This window comes from Schistocerca gregaria, chromosome 4 (genome assembly GCF_023897955.1).
Source record: "Schistocerca gregaria isolate iqSchGreg1 chromosome 4, iqSchGreg1.2, whole genome shotgun sequence".
NCBI classification, from domain to species: domain Eukaryota; kingdom Metazoa; phylum Arthropoda; class Insecta; order Orthoptera; family Acrididae; genus Schistocerca; species Schistocerca gregaria.
In genome coordinates, this window is record NC_064923.1 from 48,624,724 (window position 1) to 48,649,559 (window position 24,836).

The window sequence follows — 24,836 nt, forward strand, 5'->3', positions numbered from 1 at the left end:
TGATGGTTGAGCAAGTGACTACAACAATTGTTTCTGCACAGAAAACGGGATCCTTCGCTCTTTAGGGTGCCTGAGGCATAATGCAGTTCCTTGGTGATCACTCGAAGTCACTGAAGCAATTAAGGGACGGTGGCGACCACTACAGCGGCATAAGCGGCACCCTTCCCTGGAACACCTCATAGCCTATAAACGGCTCCATGCCTGCATTGAACCGTTTATCAGACAGTGGAAGCAGGATTGTTGGGAGAGATAAGTCTCAACCTTTGGGTGCCATACATCTACATGACTACTCTGCAATACACATTTAAGTGCTTGGCAGAGGGTTCATCGAACCACAATCATACTATCTCTCTACTATTCCACTCCCGAACAGCGAGCGGGAAAAACGAACACCTAAACCTTTCTGTTCGAGCTCTGATTTCTCTTATTTTATTTTGATGATCATTCCTACCTATGTAGGTTGGGCTCAACAAAATATTTTCGCATTCGGAAGAGAAAGTTGGTGACTGAAATTTCATAAGAAGGGCTCGCCGCGACGAAAAACGTCTATGCTGTAATGACTTCCATCCCAACTCGTGTATCATATCTGCCACACTCTCTCCCCTATAACGCGATAATACAAAACGAGCTGCCCTTTTTTGCACCCTTTCGATGTCCTCCGTCAATCCCACCTGGTAAGGATCCCACACCGCGCAGCAATATTCTAACAGAGGACGAACGAGTGTAGTGTAAGCTGTCTCTTTAGTGGACTTGTTGCATCTGCTAAGTGTCCTGCCAATGAAACGCAACCTTTGGCTCGCCTTCCCAACAATATTATCTATGTGGTCCTTCCAACTGAAGTTGTTCGTAATTTTAACACCCAGATACTTAGTTGAAATGACAGCCTTGAGAATTGTACTATTTATCGAGTAATCGAATTCCAACGGATTTCTTTTGGAACTCATGTGGATCATCTCACACTTTTCGTTATTTAGCGTCAACTGCCACCTGACACACCATACAGCAATCTTTTCTAAATCAGCTTTGCAGCTGATACTGGTCTTCGGATGACCTTACTAGACGGTAAATTACAGCATCATCTGCAAACAACCTAAGAGAACTGCTCAGATTGTCACCCAGGTCATTTATATAGATCAGGAACAGTAGAGGTCCCAGGACGCTTCCCTGGGGAACAGCTGATATCACTTCAGTTTTACTCGATGATTTGCCGTCTATTACTACGAACTGCGACCTTCCTGACAGGAAATCACGAATCCAGTCGCACAACTGAGACGATACCCCATAGCTCCGCAGCTTGATTAGAAGTCGCTTGTGAGGAAGGGTGTCAAAAGCTTTCCGGAAATCTAGAAATACGGAATCAACTTGAGATCCCCTGTCGATAGCGGCCATTACTTCGTGCGAATAAAGAGCTAGCTGCGTTGCACAAGAGCGATGTTTTCTGAAGCCATGCTGATTACGTGTCAATAGATCGTTCCCTTCGAGGTGGTTCATAATGTTTGAATACAGTATATGCTCCAAAACCCTACTGCAAACAGACGTCAATGATATAGGTCTGTAGTTAAATGGATTACTCCTACTACCCTTCTTGAACACTGGTGCGACCTGCGCAATTTTCCAATCTGTAGGTACAGATCTATCGGTGAGCGAGCGGTTGTATATGAGTGCTAAGTAGGGAGCTATAGTATCAGCGTAATCTGAAATGAACCTAATCGGTATACAATCTGGACCTGAAGACTTGCCCGTATCAAGCGATTAGAGTTGCTTCGCAACCCCTAAGGTATCTACTTCTAAGAAACTCATGCTAGCAGATGTTCGTGTTTCAAATTCTGGAATATTCCATTCGTCTTCTCTGGTGAAGGAATTTCGGAAAACTGCGTTCAATAACTCCGCTTTAGCGGCACAGTCGTCGATAACAGTACCATCGGCACTGCGCAGCGAAGGTATTGACTGCGTCTTGCCGCTTGTGTACTTTACATACGACCAGAATTTCTTCGGATTTTCTACCAAATTTCGAGACAATGTTTCGTTGTGGAACCTATTAAAGGCATCTCGCATCGAAGTACGTGCCAAATTTCGCGCGTCTGTAAATTTTAGCCCATCTTCAGGATTTTGCGTTCTTCTGAACTTCGCATGCTTTTTCCGTTGCCTCTGCAACAGCGTTCGGACCTTTTTTATGTACCACGGGGGATCCGTTCCATCTCTTACCAATTTATGAGGTATGAATCTCTCAATTGCTGTTGCTACTATATCTTTGAATTTGAGCCACATCTCGTCTACATTGGCATAGTCAGTTCGGAAGGAATGGAAATTGTCTTTTAGGAAGGCTTCTAGTGGCACTTTATCCGCTTTTTTAAATAAAATTATTTTGCGTTTGTTTCTGATGGGTTTGGAAGAAATGGTATTGAGCCTAGCTACAATGACCTTGTGATCACTAATCCCTGTATCAGTCATGATGCTCTCTATCAGCTCTGGATTGTTTGTGGCCAAGAGGTCAAGTGTGTTTTCGCAACCATTTACAATTCGTGTGGGTTCGTGGACTAACTGCTCTAAATAATTTTCGTAGAATGCATTTAGGACAATCTCGGAAGACGTTTTCTGCCTATCACCGGTTTTGAACAAGTATTTTTGCCAACATACCGAGGGTAGGTTGAAGTCCCCACCAACTATAACCGTATGAGTGGGGTATTTATTTGTTACGAGACTCAAACTTTCTCATTAACTTAATTCGGCTGTTAAGTATAACCTCCACCCACACCAATTCGCACACCTTCCCAAGTCTGGGCAAAGATCAAATGTCTTTTTGGGTACAAGACCCCAACAGGTGTTGCTGGTGTTACCATAAATGATGTGTTATCTATCGATGCAAACGCGATTGCCAAGCACTCCACTTGAGCCTTTGCATCAGAGAATTACCCCCACCCCTCCCCCCTCCCCAGCTTCTCGCACTCTCAAATGGCTTCTGGAAGGGAAAGTCCTCTCATTCACTACACACCACAGTGAATACTATAATGCCCCATTTACAGAGTGGGAGCTCCTCAGTGCCCTTGCACATTGCCCCGACACAGCTCCTGGGCCTGATTGGATCCACAGCCAGATGATTAAACATCTCTTATCTGACTACAAGCGACATCTCCTTGTTGTCTTCAATCGGATCTGGTGTGATGGCATCTTTCCATCGCAGTCGCGGGAAGGCACCATCATTCCGGTGCTCAAACCTAGTAAAAACCTGATTGATGTGGATAGCTATCGGCCTCACCAACGTTCTTTGTAAGCTGTTGGAACGCATGGTATGTCAGCGGTGGGGTTAGGTCCTGGAGTCACGTGGCCTACTGGCTCCATGTCAAGGCGGTTTCTGCCAGGGGCGCTCTATCACTGATAGATAATCTTGTGTCCCTCAAGTCTGCCACCCAAACAGCCTTTTCCAGACGGCAACACCTGGTTGCCATCTTTTTTGACGTAGGTAAAGCGTACAACACAACCTGGCGACATCATATCCTTGCCACATTGTATGAGTGGGGTCTCCGGGGCCCGCTCCCGATTTTTTATCCAAAATTTCCTGTCGCTCCATACTTTCCGTGTTCAAGTTGGTGCCTCCCAAGGTTCCATCCATATCCAGGAGAATGGAGTCCTGTAGGGCTTTGTATTGAGTCTCTCTCTATTTTTAGTGGCCATTAATGGTCTAGCAACAGCTGTTGGGCCCTCAGTCTCATCTTCTCTGCGTGCGGATGACTTCTGCATTTCGCACTGCTGCTCCAGTACTGGTGTTGCTGAGAGTCGCCCACAGGGTGCCATCCAGTGGGTTGTCACCCACAGCTACCAGTTTTCAGCCGCAAAGTCGTGTCTCGTGCACTTCTGCCAGCGTCGTACTGTTCATCCGGATCCAGAACTTTACCTTCATGATGATCCACTCTAGTGGAGACATATTAATTCCCAGGATTGGTTTTTGATGCTCGATTGACTTGGCTTCCTCATCTTCATCAGCTTAAGCAAAAGCGCTAGCAGCACCTCAATAACCTCTGTTGCCTGAGCAACACCAGTTCGGGTGCAGATCGCTCTACGCTGTTGCGGCTCTACAGAGCCCTTGTCCAATCCCAAATCGACTATTGGCGTGTGGTTTATGGTTCGGCAGCGCCCTCAGCATTGCATTTACTCGACCCTGTGCACCACTGCGGGTTTCGACTGGTGATAGGAGCTTTTGGGAAGAGTCCAGTGACCAGCATACTGGTGGAGGGTGGAGTCCCTCCATTGCAGATCAGACGTGCACAACTGCTGGCCAGTTACGTTGCACACATTAGTAGCTCTCTTGAACGTCCTAATTGTCGTCTTCTTTTCCCAACCGTGGCGATTCACCTCCAACATAGGCAGCCCAGGCTAGGGCTAACGATTGCGATTCGTGTGCAATCACTTCTGTCTGAACTGGAGTCCTTGCCTGTAGCACCTCTCCTTGCGGTCCATTCACGTACACCTCCGTAGTGTAGCTGTAGGCCGAAGCTTCACCTGGACCTTCCACATGGCCATAAAAACTCCGTTAACCCTTCGGTTTTCTGCTCTCACTTCCTCTCAATTCTTGAAGTGTCCTGGGGCTCTGAAGTGGTTTACACTGACAGCTCGATGGCTGATGGTAATGTTGGCTTCTCCTTTGTCCACAGAGGCCATATTGAACAGCATTCCTTGCCCAATGACTGCAGTGTATTCATTGCAGAGCTGGTAGCCATATCTCGTGCACTTCAGTGTACCCATTCATGTCCCGAGGAATTGTTTCTTCTGTTTACTAACTCCTTGAGCAGCCTACAAGCTATCAACCAGTGCTACCCTCACCATCCGCTGATAGTGTCCATCCAGGAGTCCATCTATGCCCTGGAATGGTCCTGTCGTTCAGTGGTATTTGTGTGGACCACAGGACACGTCAGCACCCCTGGTAACGTACTTGCCGACAGTCTGCGCAGAAACTGCTTTTGGAGATGGGCATATCTGAACCTGACATGTGTTCTGACTTACGCTGCAGTGTTTTTAGGCTTAGGGAGACAGAATGGCATAACTGTATGCACAACAAACTGTGTGTCATTAAGGAGACTACGAATGTGTGGAAGTCTTCCATGCGTGCCTCTCACAGGGAATCAGTTGTCCTCTGCTGGCTCCATTGGCCATGCTAGGGGGACCCACAGTTACCTCTCACACCGTGAAGACCCGCCTCACTGTTGGTGCTGTTGATAGTGGCCCATGTTCTGGTGCACTGTCCCACTTTGACTGTCCAGCAATAAAATCTTGGTTTACTGGACTCGTTGCCGCTCATTTTATCTTTATTCATGAGGGTGAATCTGCTTACTTGTTTTACTCTCTTCTGTTTCTAGTGTGTCTCTGTTGTTTTCTTGTCCTCTTTGGTTCCTTTTAGTGTCCGTTGCCTTTCCTTCGTTCTTATGGTTTTTCCTTTCTTACAGTTTTGTGTTATATGTCTCGTCTGTCTTATTCTCACTCTTGTGGCATTGTTTTATCAGGAACAAGGGACTGATGACCTTGGTGTTTGGTCCCTTCCCTTCCTTTTAAACCAACCTACCTACGTCTGCCCCAGGGCCAGACATTGTTCACATTCATATGTTGCAGCACCTTTCTCTTGCGGGCAAACACTTCCTGCTTCATACGTATTATCACAGCTGAGCAGAGGGCACGTTTCCCAGATGAAGCCACTGTCGTGCCCATACTACAGGCCGGTAAGGACAAACACCTTGCTTCTAGTTACCGCACGATTTCTCTCACCCGCTGTGTTCGCAATGTGATGGAACGTCTGATTCATGCTGGGCTGGTATGGTGTCTTGTGTCTCGCAGTTTACTAACTGCTGCACAGAGTGGATTTCAAGTGCACCATTCTGCAGTTGACCATCTTGTCACTTTATCTACCCATGTCATGAATGGTTTTGTGCAGAAATCCCAGACTATTGCAATGTTTTTCGATTTGGAGAAATCCTACGATAGCTGCTTGGGGTCTGGTATCTGTCGTACTCTCTACATGTGTGGCTTCCATGGCCACATGCCCCGTTTCCATCAGGAATTTTTAAAAGGTAGAGTTTGCAAGGTTTGTATGGATTCTGCCTTGTCAGAAGCTTTATTCAGGAAAACAGTGTGCCACAGGATTCTGTCCTGAGTGTTGACCTCTTTGCTATCGCCATTAACCCTATAATGCCCTGTCTCCCATTGGGCATCACGTGCTCCTTTTTTGTTGACAATTTTGCCATCTTTTGTAGTTCTCCATGCACCTGTCTCACTGAGCAGCATCTTCAGTGTTGTCTCCATTGTCTTTGCTCGTGGAGCATCGACAGTGGCTTTTGTTTTTCCACTGACAAAACTGTGTGTACAAATTTCTGACAGCACAATGGTTTCTTGCATCTTCTTTACATCCTGGGCATGTTGCTCTTCCATTTGTTGAAACTACCCAGTTCCTGGGGCTTGTGCTTGATAGGAAACTTTCTTGGTCCTCGCACGTCTGGCAGCCCTGTATGCAGTCCCTCAGTGTCATACGTGTCTTCAGTGGTATTTCCTGGGGAACAGATCTCATAACCCTTCTCCGTTTGTACTAGTCCCTTGTCCTTTCAAAACTAGAGTATTGGTGTTTTGTTCGCATCTGCACGTCCGTCCCTCTTACGCCTTCTTAATACTATCCACCATTGTGCCATTTGTTTGGCCACTGGCACTATTTAACTAGCAAGGTCTGTACGCAGAAGCTGCCAAACTACCGCTTTCCTACTCTTTCTGCTCAGCAGATATGCATGCCATATGTCTGTTATGCATGGCTACTCATCCTATGCCTCCTTTTATGATGAATCCTTTGATCGCTGGTATGGGGCTCATCCCTCTTCTGTTACCTGCTGAAGCTCGCTTTTGGCTCTTGCTTCAACAGCTGAATTTCACACTACCTGCCACTTTCTCGGTGGTCGTGAACCCTTCACCACCTTGGCTTAGAGTGGTGGCCTGTGTTGACCTTGGCCTTCATTTGCTTCCTAAGGACACTACTGCAGGCTCGCTCTGTCACGTTAAGTTTAATGACTTTCACACTCATCTTCGCCATAGTACTTTCGTGTACACTGATGGCTCTTGCATTGACCATGGTGTCAGGTGTGCCTTCATCATTGGCACCAACATTTTCCGGTATCGGCTTCTGGAACACTGCTCAGTATTTAGAGCAGAGTCTTTGCCTGTATCATGTCACGCAGTACATCTGGCGACACAGGCTTTTCTATTGCATCGTCTTCTCTGCCTCTCTGTACCTTTCAACACGTGTGTGTGCTGTACACCTTTCACCCATTAGTGCAAAAGGTCCAGAAACACTGTCACTTGCTCACTCTTGATGGAACCACTGTGATGTTTATGTGGGTTCCTGGTCACGTCGCTCTGACAGGAAATGAGGCAGCTGATGCTGCTGCCAAGGCTGCAGCCCTCATACATCTGCCTGCTAAGTCTTACATTCTATCTGATGATCTCTATGTTGCCATCTGTCGGCAGATGGTGTCTCTTTGGCATCAGCACTGGTCCTTCATTCACAGGAACAAGCTCCGGGTTATTAAGCCTCTTCCAGCAGCTTGGATGACCACCTCTCTGTCCACCTGCCATGAGATCTTTTTGTCTAGGTTGCACATCAGTCACAGTCTTTTTAGCTATCACCATTTGTTAAGTGGTGCTGCCCCACCACTTTGTACTCACTGCACTCAACCTTTGACAGTCCACCATTTCCTCACGAAATGTCTTTTTTTTTTTTTTTTTTTTTTTAATCCCCAAGATTCTCGTTTGTGTTTGCCATCTGACTTATCAGCCGTTTTAGCAAACAACGTGTGGGCTGTCAACCGCGTTTTACTTTTTATCTGTCGTAGCAACATGGTGAGGACCAAGATAATGCTTGTCAGCTTACAGCTAGACTTCCTCAAGACTTCCTATGTCATGTTCTGACACTTCCATGGCCGACATGCTCCCTGACTGTCTAGAGCATTTGTGGGACAAGCTGGAACGCCAGATCCCACCATGTTACACTCTGTGAATGTTCCGTGTCATATATTGGCTTGTTTCTAAGTGTAGACTAAGCACGATGGGAATCTCATCCATTGTGCTTCACATTGAGAAACATGTCCACTATGAGGATGGCTTTAGTGTGACACAAAAGAGTGTGAGGTACTCAGCCTTAAAAATCTTTGAGCTCTTTGTTAATGATGTGAAGAATCTAATAGATATTGAAATTAACTTCAAACGCAAACTGAAATCATATCTACTTGACTGTTTTCTGTATTCCATTTAAGAATCTGACTGTAATAAATAGTGTGTGTGTGTGTGTGTGTGTGTGTGTGTGTGTGTCACATAAAGTGTATATCGTCGTATACAATGCAGTATAAAATGGAGCTAGGAGGCATGTTGCAAAATGCACGAGGCTTAATATATTTCTATAGTTGGGGTCACAAACGATGGCGGTTGTGTTTAGGCTTGTTCTGCACACCTGCGTCGCTTATTCTCCAACAGCCAATGAGTGCTCTGCTGTGAATGCCGCAGCTAATGTGAGCATTAAATTTGATTGTAGCAAATTTAGTGAATTTTGATTCCATTTGTTGCAAGCTGCCATCACTGATTGTGATAGTGATAAATTCTGCGTAAGCCAGCGAATGACATAATTTGCACGCTTTAACTGACTCATTCCACATTATAACAGGAGACTATAGCTAAGATCCATTGGACATGAAAGCAACTGCCAATTAAGAAATTCAGTGTACCATTGGCAAGGTACCTGAAATGCTGTTTAAACTGGATGGTGTTGAACGAATAAGTATTCTTATTATATAGTAAAGTCATTGGGTGCTTGAGAGCCTCATAAAGAAGATTAAATTGTTGCTACATTTCCAGATCTTTTTTTTCCCCCTGCCTCAGAGATCACTAACAAAAACACACAGGCAAATAAATGATTACTTTCTCACTGTGCTGCAGCACTAAGAGATTGTAGCTGGCCAGGATGATGAATCTGTGCTTTTGTGTGGATATAATTAGTTAAGTTTGAGAAAGTAAATTGTCAAGTGGCTGAGATACGACCTCAAACTTGGTTTAGTGCCTGTCAACCACTCAACATCTGAGCTGTAAGGGGAGTGGCTATTTGTACTCCCATTATTTGTAATCCAGCTGGAACTTTCTAGTAATTGTATGAATAGCCCATGTTACTACACTTAATATGAAACAGTGTGATAAAAATGTAGCTTCTAACCCAAAACATTCTTTTTTCCAGATTGGTTACAAAAACATGGAAAATGTACCCAAAGAACCTGTTCCAGCAGAGAAGGCATTGGCAATAATTAAGGATGGGTTTATTTCTGCTGCTGAGAGAGACATATACACAGGAGACAGCATTCTGATTAATGTAATAACTAAAGATGGTGTTAGTGTTGATAAATTTAAATTGCGTCAAGACTGAGCATTGAGTTTTTTCATATATATTTTAATGTTTTAATTGTAACAGCGATAAACTTTGTTATTTCAATGTCGGAAAATTAAAAACTTCAGAAATTAATGTGCAGCATGTTTTGAGACATGATTTAAGGAATGAACTACTTCTCATTTTTGAAGAAAAGATGTAGTGAAAGTATTAATGCTAAAGAATGCCTTTGCTATTTTACCCTGTATTGATTTTCTTCTCATAAAAAGTTTACAGCAACCAGACAAATGTGCTCCAAGGCACTATTCAGGGATTAATCCAAGGTGTGAAACTGTATTTTGCAGGCATATAAATTGCTGAAGTAATTCAGTAATTTACATTGCTTTTCGAATTCTGCATTAAAAATATCTCCTACCTAGCCAAGTTATGGTTCCTCAGGTAACACAGTAGAAATGCATATATGCAACATCTTACTGTAGTCCACATGTGACAATAAGACCGTAGCATTGCCTTGTCATTTTAAATAATTAGTTTGCCCTCCTGCAGATTTCTCTGTGCTGCTGGTCGTTGTTTACAGTTGTTGGATGTAAGTACTGGCACTTTGTTCACTTCCATTGGGAGCAAAGCTGCCATGTGCTCTGTGGTGCTGATGCACACTGCTGTTGATGCATTTTTGTTGTAGAAACAAGATTTGATTCTTCAACAAGGGTCTTCACTGTAATTCTGATGATAATTGGTGAAATTAATTGCTGTATGGCCCCCTACTTCTTGACTTGGCCATTTGTGCAAGCAATTAGTTTTTGCTTTCTGGCAAGAGTGACTTTTCGGATGCATGGATTCTGCTTGTTACAGTTTTGTATTGTCAGCCCATTACCAAGAAACTGTGTAACCAACATGTAAAGATAAAGATGCTCCTTTGAAGGGCTTTTCAACATTGTTGGTTGTTGTGAATTGTATCTCGCACAAGTGCCAGGCTTGCTTGCCACATAAGCCTGTTAATTGCTAGTGTGTTATGTGATAGATTTTATAGCGTGTTGTACTTGATTGACCACCCTACTTTCGGATTTGAATTTAATTCTCTTTAACAATGAGACATTGTTTGGAGATACTGGATACTTCTAATCATCATAATCATCACTGTGGCTCCAGTTGAGCAACATAGTGGCCATTGGCTAGGCAGCAACCACAATATGAACAGTACATTGTTCCCACAGTCCATATATAGATTCCAAGCCAGCATTAAGGCAACTGCACTTAAGGCATCCATCAGTGATAACCGGAGTTGCTGATGAAATGGCTGAAAGTATAAGACTGAGTCACGAAATACAACAGGTGGGATGAGTACTTTTACACGGAGAGCATAGCCTAGCAGTGGTTCAGCAAAAGTGGAAAAGAAGTGCTATAGTTTGGGCAAATAACACTCTCAACTAAAGAAACCTTTTACTGACAGTCTACAGCAAGTCCATGTAGTAGAACAGTAGTTGAAAAACAGAGCCTGGTGTCTTGGAGAAATGATGTTCCTACATATGTCTTCTAACCCTATGCCACATTGTGAATGGGAATGACAGTAACTGACAAACTCTCACACTTGTTGAAAGGAGTCACAGAAGACAGGTACTGAGCTCTTCCAGCAAAAGATGTCACATCAGCAGAATTCATAAGGCTGTGCCATCACATTTAGGAAATACAACAGAAAAAGTGAGACTGTGCTGTTATTAGCATGTCATGAACGTTTTGTAAAAGTAATTCTGCAAATGTGTGTAAGAAAATAAATATTTACTAGGGAAACATAACTGCATCTGGTGTAACACACACATCAGACCCATTGGACTTGAGACTCGTTGATGTAAAGAAGTGAAGCTGGTATGATTTTTGTCAAATTCATTGTCTTGTCTTATTCTGCATGTTCAAGGTGGTTTTTGTGTCTTTTGGGTTCTCACTGATATAAGAGGAGCAAATTATCCATATGAGTCAATGAAGAAGTATTTTTGTGGATATATATAACGAAATTTGTGTCATGAACTTATCAAATAATAATACAGCAAGTCAGTGCTAAACCAAGATGGGCAACATCAAAATTCCTGATTCATCTCAGTTACGGCTACACGGGAAAAACTTCAAAATAATATTGATAACTTGGATGGCGTCACAGGAAAGGAACAAGGTAAAAGGTTGGACTTTCCAATATTTATCAACACTGGACCAAGTGGGTGTGTCAAGAATCGCTTTGCAGAGCTTAGCAATAAGTAAATGAGAACATTCATTATCACAATATTTTATTCACTTGTATTTATGTATCTATATTTTATTGTTTGCGGGTTTGTCATAGAAATTTTTTTTAAATTAATATACTGTATATTGGTGATGCGACAGGACTATGCCTATAACAGGGTCATGTAACTACACATATTTGAATAAGACTGATCATTCATGTTATAATGGATGTAAATTTTCTTTCCATTTACATGACAAGATAAGTGAAATAACAAAAAAAAAAAAAAAAATGCATAAGAGAAGAGATGGGAAACCAGGTTTTACTATAATACAAAGGGTAAGTAATTTCTAAAATGACAAATTGATGTTGAGGGTATTAGGAAATGAGACACTTAAAGTAGTAAAGGAGTTTTGCTATTTGGGGAGCAAAATAACTGATGATGGTCGAAGTAGAGAGGATATAAAATGTAGACTGGCAATGGCAAGGAAAGCGTTTCTGAAGAAGAGAAATTTGTTAACATCGAGTATAGATTTCAGTGTCAGGAAGTCATTTCTGAAAGTACTTGTATGGAGTGTAGCCATGTATGGATGTGAAACATGGACGATAAATAGTTTGGACAAGAAGAGAATATAAGCTTTCGAAATGTGGTGCTACCGAAGAATGCTGAAGATTAGATGGGTAGATCACATAACTAATGAGGAGGTATTGAATAGGATTGGCGAGAAGAGGAGTTTGTGGCACAACTTGACTAAAAGAAGAGATCGGTTGGTGGGACATGTTCTGAGACATCGAGGAATCACCAATTTAGCATTGGAGGGCAGTGTGGGAAGTAAAAATCGTAGAGGGAGACAGAGATGAATACACAAAGCAGATTCAGGAGGAGTAGGTTGCAGTAGGTACTGGGAGATGAAGCAGCTTGCACAGGATAGAGTAGCATGGAGAGCTGCATCAAACCAGTCTCAGGACTGAAGACCACAACAAAAAACAAATTGAAACACCACATTTAAGGTAATATTGTGCTACACGGAACATTCTCAGAAAAAGTAGCAGCCATCTGGTATGTGAATACTGTGCTAAAAGCTTTTCAGTCTATAAAGAGTAATTACAACTTCATAATATTTTCAAGTTTGAGTACCTATGTAGCCATTAAAAAGGAAGCATACAAAAGATCAACAAAATAATGTAAATATTTTAAACACTCCGACTCAGCAGTTAATAAATGTGGATGTACCAATGCAGACAATTGATATGGCATGCCATCAGAATGACACCATTAATGGCAGTCACAATATGGATTTAATGAGGATTGTAAATGATAGACTTTTGGTAAGCAGTATTTTAAAATTACCACCATAATCACCACACTAAAGTACTTTTTTGCATAGCAGATCTGAAAGATATACTGCGAGATGATAGAAACATTAAGGTAGTCCAATGTCGCATGAACAGGAAATGTTTGTGCAGAGCAGCATCACAAACATTAGGTAACATTGCCTCAGCTGATACTAACACAGGTTTTAAAGGTTGCATTTAAGAAATTTGTCAATTTCTCATTCAATAAAAAATTTATGGATCTTTGTCAAAAAGTTGATCAAAAATTCATGCAGATATCAGGATAACAAAAGAAAATTGATTAGGTGACTTACCCACAAACCAGTTTGTTACCTGTATGCCATGAATTAAAAACTGTGATGGAAGTTCAGACTGAAGTTTCTAAACTTCAAACAAGTTTGCAAATATCTTTCCAAAAAGATACAAAAACTGTAGGAGGAGGTTAGATTAATAAAGCTTCAACAAAACTGCAAAGGAACTAGATGACCATGCTTGCACAAGAATTGCTAATACAACATAAAACTTACGTTGACGAGGTAGAAAAATTGATGATGGATAGTGAAAATAAAATTGTTGACAAAGTAGACACCACTATCAAAACTGCAGTGTAAAAGGTATGTTCAGAATTGAACACAGACAGGATCAGTTTGAGTGAACAAAAGTTAACACAGGAGACATAGTGGACAGTTTGCTAGGCAGATGAGAGGATAACTCTCCACTCTTACAGATTCACAACATTAACAAGAGAAATTCTGGCATGTATAATCAATTGCCATTGTTGACAAATCAAACAAGTTACCACACACCACAACTGATGTCAATGTTACACACACCAGGAGCAAATTTGTATCTTTTGTCAATATCAGCTTATGAAAGCCTATTCATTGATTACATTTACAAGGATAGTCAAAGCCAAACAAATAACTTGTTTCCGCCACATGAACACAATACAGAACACAATCGAGGTAGTCAATAATGGTAACTCTGTTCCACTGTCACAGATGGAAAACAATGATCAGTTGCATGAGGTAAGCTTCCCAGCAACAGATGCAGTGAGGGTATATAAAATGAACAAATACTTTTTTATATATATAAAAATATGACCAAGACGAAGATACAGAGAGGAATTGTGTTAGGAGACTTGTAACAGTAGGAATAAATGCAGAAGTAGGCAACATATGTGCTACATTATTAATGACACAGATGCTTTAGGAACTGCAATGAGTTTGTTTCAAGGAAATCTGGAGAAATATTCATGTACCTAGCCTACTTGCATAGAATTCTAATAGCAGTGGATAACAAATTACAAATATTGAGAACACAAGCACATATACCTATTATGATAAATGATACTGTAATAAGACTTCACTTTAGTATTTTTGAAAAACTATGAACTGTACTTTAGGTATCAATTCTTTTCAGCAGTATGAAGTGATAATTTAGGTAAAGACAGGTGTCATTTTCAAGTTTAAGGTTGTACAGTCTCCCTTGATTTGGTTAAGAGATACCATCCAATATGAAGTAGATGGAAAAGTCACTTTTCCCAGGATATTTTTCATAGATAAAACGTGTGCTAATTAGTCATCATATTCATGTATCGATGTGCAAACCATACAGGATAAGGTGCAAGAACCTGTACTCTAGAGAAATGAATTAAGTGAACTACTTCTACAATATATGCCAACTTTTGAAAAAGTGCTGGTGACATTAAAACTTAAATGCGTAAGGTGGTAAAATGCTGCCTGCCCTCCCCCCCCCCCCACCCCCCCCCCCCCCAAAAAAAGGTCACCCTTCACATATAATAATATGGGTGACAAGGAAAACAGTACGTCAAGAAATATCAAGAACGATAAACTGGGGAATAATTGAACCTTCAGTCACCATATTGTAGCCCCTCTTCTGGCAGTCATGAAACTGAATGTTGCTGTCCACCTAGGTTTAGATGCCAGATGAATCAACAAGATCATATCCCCAGTTAGGATGAAGCCAGAAAATTTAAATGAGCAGTTACTTAAATTACACAATATAAAATACTTAGCTAGCATAGACTTGTGTGCCTTGCAGGGGCAGGTAGCACCTCACCTTAAAGTAGGAAATTTATGGCATACTGATAGTAGTTACTAATTCCACATATTTCCCTTTGGGTTAACTGTCAGTGGAAGGGTATTCTTAGCAGCCCAGGATAGTTTTGGGCCCAGAGTTACGAAGTAGACCGACATGCATGTATGTGGGTGACCTATTGGTTGCCATCACACATGGAATTGCTTATGAAAGTGTTACATCAATTCAGAGAGCATAGTCACAATCTTATGAAGATCTGATTTCGGACATCAGGAAGTATAGTAGCAGACTAAGGAAAGATAAAGGCTATAAAAAACTTTCCAGCACCACAGAAGAGAACTCTAAGCATCCTTAGGATTAATGTTCTTTTACAGAAAGTTCTTGCCAAATCAATTGCTGAATAATGATGCTCTCCTACACCTAAACAATACATGGTTGTGGACAGCACAATGCCAAAAGGATTTTCATGCAGTTAAAGAGACCCAACTTGTTACATCAGCCAAGACTTTTGTCTAATCACAGATGCCTCATTACAGGGGAGTGACAGCATGCCCATTTCAAATCAGAAAAATTGATGGAAAATCCACGCACATGTGATTAGGTTTGCAAGTAGAACCTAGCAGTAATGTGAAATACCTTATTTGATAACAGAACTGGAAGCCTTGGGAGGCATTTAGGAAATTTCAGTACTGTTTATGGGGTAAGCACACACAACTGTTTTGTGATCATCAAACCCTGTCCTCTCTACTAACCTGCAAATTGTTACATAACCTTATTGCCCACCGGTGTTTGTTCTTGTAAGAGTTCAGTTTTGAAATAGTACACATAAAAGGAGAGCATAGTATTGTAGCACATACATTTTCACATTTGAATTCAGTGAGTTGATGGAACAAACTTAAGACTTGTGTTTTTCTTACGTACATCAACACCTACTTACCACAATATCTAAGGGTGTACCAAATGACGTGTAAATTACTGGAAGAATAATGCTGGTGAAATGTAAAGCAGAGACTACAAGAAGAAAATAGTGAAGAACTGGGCAAGTTCTATACTCTGTACCAAAGAGTGCGGTCATCATGGTGCACCAGAGCGCATATGTTTACCTGAGGCATAAATCAGTGACTTTATCAAAGACATCCACCAAGCTTGGGAGCATTATGGGGTATCAAAGTGCACAAATAATATCATTTCATATTATTTCTGTAATGACCAATGTAGAGTACAGTCATAAGAAAATGTCATCTGCCAAAAAAAGGTGAAGCATCCAAATCGATCTAGTTTAACAGAAATACACCAAATTATTCATACTAAACCACAGGAGTCAGTGTCCCTAGATAAAGCTGGCCCCCTACCACAAGCTAGAGGTGGGATAAAATTCACAATTGCATTGTATGATGCTTTCACTGAGTACTGTAACATGTATGTTGTTAAAACAGTTACTTCTACATCTGTAATCAGATGGATTACAAATGATTATTTACTGAGAGTTGATCAGCCAGTAGCTTTACAAGCAACAAATAGACTTTCTTGAAGGAACAACAGATAAAACATTCTAATTTCACTCTTCCACCCAGAAACAATCTAGTAGAGAGAGTGTTTAACTGTGTAACAGTTCATTAGGACATATGCTCCTCACAAACTAAGTGGATAAAATGCCTCATTTGAGCAATAATCTTTGTGCCTCTACAGGATTCACAGAGTTAATTTTGGAAAAACTGAAACTGACGAATGAGTCAAACCACTACCAAGATTGCTGCAAAATGAAATATTTTTAGAAGGAAAGATTAGGGCATACATGCACTTTTCAAATTGGAGAGAAGATACTCTTATGCGTGGGTCCTAAATCCACCAAACTAAAAAAAAAAAAACCTAAATTTAAAGTGGCAACTACTATATGCAGGGCAATGCACAATAATCAATTGGGTCAATCCAGTTCAGGAGAAAACGGGGTTTATATTGCCGTAAAGAAATTTGAGAGATGAAGCCAACAGGAGTAGTACAAAATGTCAAAATATCCTATTCCAGGTTATAATAATGATAAAATCTGTACATATATCAATATTAATTTTAAGATTCATTTAATGAACTAAACTAGAAATAAAGATTGAGGAAAAGCAACTATGTACAAAAGATTAACTATATTACACTAAAACTTATCCAGAAGTATACTATTTACATAACCACTGCCAAGAGTAACCACGAATAATGAAAAATGACTAAACACTACAACGCACCTAGGGAGAGAGAAAATTCATTTCCATCAGTAAACATTAATTTCTATTGAAACCATGATTAGGCTACCTGAAGAGTGTCTAAAAGGTGGTTTTTACTGTATATAAATGCAGTGTTGTTCCACAAAAGCTGCCAACACACAAAAGATAGATGCTTAACTTCACTACCCAGAATTTTGTCTAAACTCAATTTTAGTATAAATGCACTGTAAGACATGAAAAATGTTTCGCAAAAAAATGGAGAACAGTGCAGTCCTAAACCACTCTGTAAACATTGTGCTTAAGTATGAGTAATGAGCTGACTACATTTAGTTGAGCACTTAGTTTATTTAATATTGGTTATATGGAAATGATGGAAGTGCATGTCCCAATGGAGAGAGGATATATGAATAGCAGTGGTAGGTACCAAGAAATGACTGCTGGTAGAGAACATGTGTGAGTATGTGTGATAATTAGTCCTGAACATAAGATAAGAAAATGTTCTATTTCTGGTGCATGTACAGTAAGTTGTGTGTGAACAACTAAAGCATCTAGCTACACAACATTTAACTACTTGCGCATTTCCTGATTAGCACAACATCTCTTGCAGAAAAGAGTTAACCTATACCTTTTCCCCCTGGTGATATAGTCTCAAAATGGCACAAAAGGTTATGCATATAACCTCTTGTAGATAGGGAAATGTATACACAAAATTACTTTTTATTTTTGCAATACTGAAGTAAAATGACCAATGCTGTGTACTGCAAATAGTTGAAATCAGTATCCTTGATATCATGGAGAGCTAGCAAATGAATATTCGTGGTTACGAGAATATTTGGTACAGAGTAAATGAAACGGGCAAACATTTTTGTCATTATCTAAAATATTGAATGATCCTTGCAGTGAGAATCACAGTCAGACACATCGCACTTCTGTGTAGCTCTGGTAAGAAGAAAAATCACAAATCATTCACCATTTCCTATCCTCCAGTCTCAAGATAAAGATATTTCCCCAGTAATGAGTGTCCAAATAAAACATGTATGCAACATGTAAATATGGGTAAACACGATAACAGCTGTTACTGTTTGCTATCACAACCAAGGACTGAAATATGCCCTTCCAGCAAACAGTAGAGGCAGATGTGGTATTGATATGTCATGAAACTTTTATGAGTAGAGTAGATTATTCTGCAAAGGTGTTTAAGAAAATAGGTGTTTATTGGGGGGTACATAGCTGTATCTGGTGTAACATATGCATTAGAATCATTGGAGTTGGCAGAGAATAGTTGATGTAAATGTGAAGATGAAGCTGTGTAATGCTTTTTTGTCAGACTGTTATATTCAGCTTGTTAGAGATGGTTTTGTCCTTTGGATTCTAGCTAACCTAAGAAAAACAAAACTTTGATCTGCACGAGTCAATGAAGTATTTTGTTTATTAAAAACATAGATTCCAAGACTTACCAAGCGGGAAAGCGCCGGTAGATAGGCACAATAAATAAAACACACACACAGAATTTCTAGCTTTCGCAACCGATGGTTGCTTCTTCAGGAAAGAGGGAAAGACGAAAGGATGTGGGTTTTAAAGGAGAGCGTAAGGAGTCATTCCAATCCCGGGAGCGGAAAGACTTCCCTTAGGAGGAAAAAAGAACAGGTGTGTGTGTGTGTGTGTGGGCGCGCGCGCGCGCGCGCGCGCTTCCCCTAAGGGAAGTCTTTCCGCTCCCGGGATTGGAATGACTCCTTACCCTCTCCCTTAAAACCCACATCCTTTCGTCTTTCCCTCTCCTTCTCTCTTTCCTGAAGAAGCAACCGTCGGTTGCGAAAGCTAGAAATTCTGTGTGTGTGTTTATGTGTTTTATTTATTGTGCCTATCTACCGGCACTTTCCCGCTTGGTAAGTCTTGGAATCTTTGTTTTTAATATATTTTTCCTATGTGGAAGTTTCTTTCTATTTTATTTACATCATCAAGTATTTTGTTTAAATATATATAATACGAAATTTGTCGTGAATGTATTTATTGAATAATAATAATACAGCAAGTCAATGCTAAATCAATGCAGTGTAAAATGAAAATGTGCGCTTCGCCTCCATTAAAGCCACATGTAAATTGTTAAAAATAATAACTGACAACTTAGATGACCCCAGAGGGGGAAAAAAGAAAACAAAAGATAAAAGGTTGGAATTCACAATATTTATGGATGCTGGAGTAAATGAGTTTATCAAGAATTATTGTGCATAGCTTAGCACTATGCAAACTAAGAAAATTCATCATCTCAATATTTTATTCACTTGTATTTATGCATTTATATTTTATCCTTCTCTCTCCTTTTTTTTTAAATATCTTCTATAGGACAAAGAAGTATGATTGATTCATAAATGTGGTTTCTATGGCAGTTGTGGCAGATGACCATGACATCATATGTAACACATGAGGTTGTAAGAAAAAGCAAGACAGCAGTTTATGGCAGCCAGAACTGTTGGACAGAGTACGCAAGAGATAGCAACCATGAATGGCAGCCCCATAAGGCAGGAGATAGAGAATGTTGAAGAAATGGTATATTCATCTTTAGCACCAAATATGCTAGGAATAATGGACTTGGCCAACTCAGATTAATGCCACTAGCATCAGTCAATCAGTCACCCAGCAGCCAACCAATGTAGGTATGATCAACTCCTCTGTCAGGTATAACACCTAACAAGAAAGAGATTTGGAGGACATACAACACCCTGGTATGTTTCCACTGCGAACACATTGTATGCTACTGCAGAGAAAGAATTTTCGACTAATACACTGCCAGATGTCGACTGTCGCAACCATGCTATTCATGCGAGTCAACTGCAGATGATTATGGCCAACCTGTGGGACAAAGCCTATTGCTGCACCATGGAATGGGTGCCCCCACCGTAACACACCATAGTTGTTCGGTATCTCCATACGGAGGTACAACTTTTTGTCTAGCTGCCGAATTTAAGAAAATTTACGCAAGGCATCCATCTGTGGAACTGAAGTTGCCTCTGATGAGATTCCACCTTGACTGACAGTCATCGAGATTTCAGGTGTCTTCACTGACTGCTAACTTGTCCAGGTGCTAATTGACTCAGTGACTTACTTTGCATAATGTTGAATGTTTATTGTCCCAACTGAAGATAATTGTTCTGTGATAAAAAAGTGATTGTGCTGAAAGTCACCAGGAAGATAAATTGCAAGCATAATATCAATAACAGAACATGGTCCTTTGAATGTGTCATTTTGTTGGAATGTAATCATAATATTGTTCTTGGAAGGACTTCTTGTAGGCATCAGAAACAGTCATAGACTGTAGAAGATCAGAGCTCCAGACTGCCATGAGCAGCCACAATTCTTCCATAATATATCTGTAGAAACAGCTGAAACAGGCCAAGAAGATTTGTGCAGTGGAGGAAGCTGCCCATATGATATAGCCAGATTGAGGAACAATATTGGTGTGTTTTAGCTGTTCTGCAACAATTTTCAGATGCTGTAAAACCTGAAGATGAGAAAAGGCAGTCAAAAGGGTTCATGGTAAAATACCATATTAACACTGGGACTCACCAGTTAGCCATTGCCCATATAGGGTATCTCCAGCTGAACAACAGATAATCTATGTGGAAGTGGAGAAAATGCTACAGGAAGACATCACTGAATCGACAGAAAGTTGCTTCCTGGGGTCCTTGTGAAGGAAGATGATGGCATTTCTGCATAGACTGCTGACAACTGAACAAAATCACAAGAAAAGGTGTCTGTCCTCTGTCTGTCTTGCACTTGACTACTTGAAGGAAGCAAATTATTTTTCAGCTATGGGCATGCAAACAGGATTCAGGAAATTCGAGTTTCATGTGGCCGACATAAAAAAAGATTGCATTCATAATTCCTGACGGTCTGTTTGAGTTCTAAGTTATGCTGTTTGTACTGTGTAACACCCTAGCCACCTTTGAGCATATGAACCTGCTTTGACACAAATGGACAAAATGTCTTTACTATCTGAAGGACATCTAAGATTCCTGACAATCTGCCAGAATCCAAAAAAACACCTTTTTGGCCACCTAAGAAAATATCTTGCAGAACATAGTGAATGGTGATTAGTCCATTGCAGTATATAGGAAATGAGAGCAATCACAGGTTTTCTGACCCCTTGGCATATTTGTGATGGGAAAAGTTTTCTCAGAATGTGCACATACGGACAATTCATAAAGGACTTCTGTACCAAGGCATGTCCCTTGCAAGAAATACTGCAAAGTGATGCCAAATTTTGCTTCAATGAGGTGCAAGAAAGATATTGAATGAAATTTTCCCTCTACAGCAGAATTTGCACTGATATGAAACTTCCTGGCAGATTAAAACTGTGTGCCGGACTGAGACTTGAACTCAAGTTCGAGTCCGGTCCAGTACACATTTTTAATCTGCCAGGAAGTTTCAAGAAAGATCTTCACTTCTCCTGTAGGAGATGCTGTCATCGTATCCTGGGCTAGCATTATATGGCCAGAAAGCCGAAACAAAACTTCACACCAATGCTAGCATCGTGGGATATGGGTGGTACAAATTCAGAAAGGTGCTGAAAAGGTGATAGCTTATGACTGAAGAGCACTCCCAAGTCTGAGAGCCAAGAAAGAATGCCTTGCAGTTATTTTGGGTCATCAAGTTCTGCCCCATTTATTTGCCAATGATCCACCATTATTATGGTTCACCATTCTTTATGCCAGTTGACAAAAATGGATACAAAGACAAGGATGGTGACTACCTTTCAAGGAAATCTTTTGCAGAACACAGCAGCATGGATGAATTTTCGGTCATCACTGCATTAAATGACATTGCTGCTGAATAGAGGGAAGATGCAACATTACAGAAAACCATAAAGGTCACTAAGAAGAAGAAACAACCAAAGAAGAATTCCATTTAGTAAATAGAACATAGTACAAGAGGACTTGTAATCTGATGGGGCAGAAATGGTTACTCGTCATCCCAGCTCATCTACAGGCAACTATCTTGAAGTTAGTCCACAACACACTTACATCTGGTCACTTGGGATTTGTGAAGACTCCCAGACAGAATCAGAAACAGATATCATTGGTCAGGTCCCTGCTGATACATTAGACACCAAGTAAGCCACTTTATAGAATGCCAATGACTGAAGCACCTGTCACAGTTATCCTCATGTCATCTGATATCAATTCTGCCTGCAGCAGTACTATTCAACCAATTTGGAATCGATCACTTGGGGAAGTTCCCGAAGTTGACATATGGAAATTAACTGATAATAGTCTGTAATGACAGCCTCACAAGCTATACTTTCACCAAAGCTGAGGCAACTGCAGAAGCTCCGGAAATGTATGGTTTCTTCTAGAATATGTCATTTTGAAGCAAGGAGCACCCCATATCATGATCTAACAAGAGCGCATAACTAAGGTGGTGAAGAATTCACATTTGCCAAGGTGCCATCAATCCTTGAAAGGGGATAATTATCTGGTTTCATGACCTCATTGACTGCTCTCATGTTTATACAAATGTGGTAAGCCATTTACCTTTTACTGATTTTCTTGGGGACAGTCCTTAAAGGTGAGGCCCAGGGACTGGAAGAACTTTGGATGACTCCTGCTTGTAGCAAATCTGAAATATTATTCCCTACGCAGGCTGAAAATGATAGGGAAGTGATGTGGCTTGTGGGCTGTAGGCCTATCACCACCTGTAAGAATCTCATCATACTTTAAGAAGGTTGCTGGAAGTTGTTTCTTTTCTTCACGCAAAGTTGCAAATACTGCTTATACAGGTGTTCAAGCTTCTTTTCAATTTTTGCTTTTATAGGTGGTGTAACCGGAGTTCAGGTAAACTGTGTTTTGAGGCTGTTCATTTATTGGGTATGTTGTTATGTCATTGGCATTAACTATGTGCGCCTTGGTGAATACGGTACTCTGCAGAATTTTTATGTCTCTTCCAAAATTAACTATGTCCATTGGTAAAACTGTGCTCTCTTCTGATACATTTGTTTACTGTCCAAAACTTATTTTCCTAATGGACCCATTAACAAGAAATTATCACCTCTAAAAAATCTTTCTTCACCTCTATCCAAAAGATGTCCTTGCACCGCCTATTATTTTCTCAGTTTTAACTTCAGTGCTATGGTACATGGCTTAATGGATTGTCTGAACGTGGGAATTCATTCTGGTCTCCCTTGCATCCTTACAGCGACAACCTGCTAAATTGGTGGACATTTCCTCCAACTTTGACTTCCTGTGTATGGAAGCTGACTATGACTCAAGATCCTGTTTCTAAACCCCCTTTAATGTGAGTCGGCACTTCCTTCTGGCTATTTCCAGGTCCACATTTTATGAACCTATTACCTTTTTTCTAATCCATTCAATCCACAATGTGGCTGTTTTAGATCTAGACCAAGTGTAGATTTAACAACCAAAACACTTATCTGTGTGCCTTTTATCAGTGACAAATGTAGACCGTGTATCACTGATTTTGCCTTGCAAAGTTACGTTTGCCACCTGAGTGAATTGTACCTCTGTTATAAAACCACTCCCATTTGCAAGCCTCATGTTCCCATTCTTTCGAGCACCTCAGTAACTTATTTGGTTGGAGTGAAGATATATGGATCTAAGGAAGGCCCCTTCCAAGCAACTAATGGAAAGGTTGGCATAGGAAGGAGCCATTCTGGTTTCTGTGGCTGTGCCCCTGATATGTCTGTGTGACCCTCAAAGGTAAAGTAGTTGGTTAAATATAAAGTTGATTAAGGTGAGCAGGAAGAATGGAATCCGGTGGGTGCTAACTGAGGAAATGTTCAGCAGCAGACACACCATGTACATGACAGACGCTGGTATAGAGGGATATGGTATCAATGGTGACAAGCAAGGTGTGTGGTGAGAATCAATCGGCACAGATTTCAGTCTTGGTTGGTGTCTTTAATACAGGATGGAAGTCTTTGTACTATTGGTTGCAGGCACTGATATACAGTCAGTGGGTGCTTTGATCTTAAAAGGTGGTGGTTTGTGTGGGATAAGAATTTCTATGGATTGAGGAGTTAGTCTTTGTGGAGGGGTATGAGGTTTTAAGGAGGGACTGCAGGTCAGTTTGAATCACAGGGGTGGCATTGTGATGAAAGATGCTATATCTCAACACCTGCAAACCATAATATAAAGCTTCCTTCCTTTATTAAAGATGTCTATCATCTCCTAGATCATCTGAAATCCATTCCCATCCCAATCCCACCGCACATCTTGCTTGTCACCATCTCCCTCTATACCACATCTCCCGTGTACACAGTCTGTCCGCTGCTGAACATTTCCCCACTGAACTCCCTGCTTTTCTTGGGAGTCCCAGTATGTCCAGTACATCATTATATGAAGCTGTTTCTTATGTTCATCCTCCCCCCATGAACCATGGACCTTGCCCTTGGTGGGGAGGCTTGCGTACCTCAGCGATACAGATAGCCGTACCGTAGGTGCAACCACAACAGAGGGGTATCTGTTGAGAGGCCAGACAAACGTGTGGTTCCTGAAGAGGGGCAGCAGCCTTTTCAGTAGTTGCAAGGGCAACAGTCTGGATGATTGACTGATCTGGCCTCGTAACAATAACCAAAACGGCCTTGCTGTGCTGGTACTGCGAACGG

The 24,836-nt window shown here is 41.0% G+C and overlaps 1 protein-coding gene across 1 annotated transcript in view; it reads left to right on the plus strand.

The window, feature by feature from the left end:
* Positions 1 to 9,529, plus strand: part of LOC126267213 (proteasome subunit beta type-1) — a 31,641-nt gene extending 22,112 nt beyond the window's left edge. Inside the window, exon 4 of the mRNA XM_049972186.1 lies at positions 9,248 to 9,529. Within this exon, the coding sequence (XP_049828143.1) occupies positions 9,248 to 9,433 (186 nt within the window). The 3' untranslated portion in view covers positions 9,434 to 9,529. The remainder of the gene's footprint in view (positions 1 to 9,247) is intronic.
* The last annotated feature ends 15,307 nt before the right edge of the window (positions 9,530 to 24,836 follow it).